This window comes from Impatiens glandulifera, chromosome 3 (genome assembly GCF_907164915.1).
Source record: "Impatiens glandulifera chromosome 3, dImpGla2.1, whole genome shotgun sequence".
In the NCBI taxonomy this organism is placed as follows: Eukaryota; Viridiplantae; Streptophyta; class Magnoliopsida; order Ericales; family Balsaminaceae; genus Impatiens; species Impatiens glandulifera.
In genome coordinates this window covers 58,626,612-58,630,599 of record NC_061864.1, presented here as the reverse complement: position 1 = coordinate 58,630,599, position 3,988 = coordinate 58,626,612, and the positions used below count along the sequence as shown (strand labels likewise).

Here is a 3,988-nt window from a genome sequence, read left to right as displayed (position 1 = left end):
AAATAAAAAAATCTCACAATAACCTTAAAAATTAATCAACACACGATGAAACGACAACATCATCATAATTTGATTCACGTTAAACTTGGTTGCTCTTCTTGTAATAGTAGCAAAATCATGTTAAAAATCTCTTTTTGATTTTATGTAAAAAATTCCTCCATTTAATGTTAATATTTATATCTGGATATTTCTATGAGGAGTTTGGGAACATGATAACCTTCTTCAATTTTCCTTCATTTTCTCAAATTTTTATTTTTATAAGAGCTCGTTTGAGGTGGGTTTTAAAAGATTTTTTTGGAAATTTTATTCGATTTTTTTTTATAATTCTCATTCTATTACATCATTATCATTCTAATCATCAAATCACTAGCTAGTCTCATTAACTAAAATATTAAAATACATTTATTTTTTCTCTACAAATTTTAAAGACATAAAAACATTATAATAATTTAACAAATTAAAACCCAAATAACCTACTTTTTTTTTCATTAAATGATTTATTTTTGGACAAAATCATCAATTAACCAATATGGAACAAGCCTTAAATAACCTACATTTTCATCAATAAAATATTTTTTCATCAATAAAAAAACTAAAATAACTTATTTTCATAAATAGAAATTTATACTTAACAAAAAGAAAATCATTATATTCCAATGGAGTCAAAAAGATTACATTTTTCTTTATGGTGAATCAGCTAGCACGGTCTAGAATGTTTGAAATATTTTTTTAAAAAAATTATCAGAAATGACCATTTTTAAGTATTGTTATACATAAATTATTATTTTGGTTATAAGTGTTACATAAAATAAAAGTATTAGAAAATTTAATAAAAAATATTAAAATCTGCAGCCGTATCTTTGTCTCCTGCCTGAAAATCCGCCGGAAAGCGACTTTTCCGGCAATCTGATAAGAAGCCTAGAAGTAAACAAACATAAATGCCTCCCAATCTGGTTCAAGAAAAAACCGGACCGGTCAAATGGTCACGGCTTGGTCAGATGTAACATGCAAGTTGATTTGGTACATGACAAAATTGCATTAAATGATTTAAGAAATGTCTTTTTCTTTTCTTTTTTTTTCTTTTCTGGTGACAGACAGACAGACAACTCACGGATCATATACATTTGTTTCTTCTAATAAACATATATATTTGATAATACAAATACAGCAATTTCAAACAGGGCTTTATTATTTATATATATTTGGTCATATATATATGTACAGTACTGATATGGTTCAGTGGTGCAAATTAACGGCAGAGTTTTTGTCCCCCATCTGTCACCTGAGCCTTTCTCTGCCTCTTCTTAACACATTCTGGATCCCACTAACATGCACCAAACCCTTGTTTGCTAACAACCCTTATTTGGTTTCATTCTAATTTAGGGTTTAGTTTCATCTATCTTTTTTCTTTCCATTTTTGGCTCTTATGCGATTAATATATATAATTTTACTATATACTTCTGATATAAACACGATAAATCGTTGTTGCATGTGTCGTATAAAGATGAAAACAATGTCACAATTGTTTTGAATGGTAGGGCAACTATGGATTCTGGAGTGTTTTCAGCTTGTGATGACATTAATATTGAGAAGCATAAAATGTGTTATAGGGACCGCGAGAATTAGACAATGAGCTTAGACATTCAAATCTGAATTGGGTTTATCTAAAGACGACGAATTCATTCCTTGGCAATGAACATTATAATTTATACACACCAGTCACACTATGGGAGCTGGCCATGCCCGAGGTCGTTATGACATGAATTGGCAGGGCCTTTTTTTTAACTTGTTATATTTTATGTTAGTTTAATGTTATTAGTTTCTATGAACTCTTAAGTTCAAAAGTCCTCGATAAAGTATTTTTTAAAATATTTTTTTAGGGTCTCTAGGAGGGAGCTAGCGGTCCTAAGGAAGGCATAACTTGTCTTATCCTAGGGTCATCCCAGTCCTTGATTTAGTTGGGGGATCTCATCACTTTTTATGAGAAACATTAAAAGTAGTAAACAATTATGTTTTATTAATTCTACTTTTCTCAATGTAATGTTGGTCTTCTACTTTCTCTTGTAAAGATTTTGTGTTGTGACTATTTAAAAAGAATAAAACATGAATGAAGGGATGCATAAACAAACAAGAAACTAAATATATATTATTTTTTTTTACCTAAATAGTCAACTCATTTTTTTAAAGGGAAATACAAACAAAGCTCTTGACCTTGTTTAAAAAATTACAATAATGATTACAAATATTTCTTATTGGTTAATTCATTATGATCAAGAGAAATTTTCATTACATAACAATTTGACATAAAATAACCAAAGTAGGAATAATTTTATACACACTTTAAACTATGATAATAGGTTGAACTAATAATATAACTTTAGTAAAGCATATTTTTTTATAATTAAAAAAAGGCTGGAAATAAAATAAAAGGCCCACAATGATTTTCTGGGTCCCAAATGATATACGTATTTTCTTTCATGACCACTAGACAGTGACCGTTAAAGTCTTATTTTGAAGTTCATTAGTAATTAATTCTACATTCAATATTACTTATTTATTTTGATCTTAGTAATTACTAATAAAAATTAATAATAAAAACCATTTATAATAAATAAAGTAAAAACAAAATTTAAATTCTCGCCGGCACAAAATCTCGGCAAAACCAAGGACGAGAACCTTCTACTACATACTAAATAGCAAAAAAAGAATCCGATGAAAATAAATCGCCGATTTCTTGAAATTCTAAATAATCATTCTCGGGTATTGTCGCCGCCGATGACCCGAAATTCAAATACTCGCCGGTCGAATAAAATATCGGGTCTTCCCACAAACAGTTATCCCGACCCGATAACCCATAAAACATATCTTCTTGTAACAGAGTTTCATCAAACGCCGTGAAATCCCATAATAGAGATTTTTCATCTTCTTTGTTTCGTACTATGTTTATTGACGAATCATCTTCCGACCCAAAACGGAAAACTGAAGTCGGAGATGTAACGGCGGCAGGGACGACATCTTCGACGGCTGCGGCGGCGGCGGTTATTGAGAAATTTGTCTGCGCGTGGGGTCCGCGTAGCTTAATTGCGGCGCTGTCGTAAACCATGGCGGCTTCTTCGGCGGTATTGTAAGTGCCTAACCATAACCGTACACGTCGAAATGGATCTCTAATCTCAGCCGCCCATTTCCCCCAAGGTCTTTGTCTTACGCCGCGATATTTCTTTCCTTGCTGGGTATTCTTTATCTTCAGCCGGTTTTTAACCGGCGATTGATTTTTCTTGACAACTGATTTCCTCCGGCGAGTCTCCGGCGAGATGGGTTTTGAGTAAGTTTCGATGCTGACTTCGTTCACGAACCTTTTGACCCTGCGACGACGGGAAGTGATTAACCGGTTATCTTCTTCGTCGCCGGAGGAGTCTGTGGCGTCGCCGTCTGTGACTGAAATTCGTATAACTCTGTTTGAAACTACGTTGGATTCGGATGAAGGTTGGAGTTGGGTCATCTTGGTATGATTCAGGTATTCGGTATATTTAATTTCCATAATAGTCAAATTAATGGAGAGGTTTGATAGATTAAATTAGAAGAAAAGAGGAAGGTTTTGGTGGTGGCCGGAATTATGTTTTCCGGTGAGGAGTGAAATTATTCTGGTTAAGATATTTGTTGAAGAAGAGAGAGAGATTGAAAGAAGAATGGGTGGAGGAGTAACTTTATAGGAGTGGCCGGGGCCGGGAAATCTGACATCTCACACTCAAAGAGGTAATTTCTTTTTTTACCCTTTTTCTCATGTACTTAATTCACTGCAATTGTCCTTTTTTGCTTAGTCCTATTTTACTGTTTGTTTAATCATTTAATAATTTAATTCAATTATTTGTGAATGGTCTTTTGATTATTCAAGAGAATTGAGTATCTTGTATTTTTTTTAAATATATATTTGACATAGTTGTTAAATAATGAGTTAATGATACAGAAATAAAATTTGGTATCATAAATG

The 3,988-nt window shown here is 32.2% G+C and overlaps 1 protein-coding gene across 1 annotated transcript; it reads right to left on the bottom strand.

The window, feature by feature from the left end:
• Nucleotides 1-2,643: 2,643 nt before the first annotated feature.
• On the bottom strand, nucleotides 2,644-3,657 carry LOC124932607 (ethylene-responsive transcription factor ERF070-like). Its single transcript, XM_047473263.1, has one exon. It carries the CDS (start codon nucleotides 3,536-3,538, stop codon nucleotides 2,690-2,692), a length of 849 nt encoding a protein of 282 aa, XP_047329219.1. The 5' UTR covers nucleotides 3,539-3,657; the 3' UTR covers nucleotides 2,644-2,689.
• Nucleotides 3,658-3,988: the final 331 nt, after the last annotated feature.

What these genes read in the sequence shown, in the direction of transcription:
- LOC124932607 (XM_047473263.1), bottom strand. Translation starts at nt 3,538, where the DNA reads ATGGAAATTAAATATACCGAATACCTGAATCATACCAAGATGACCCAA.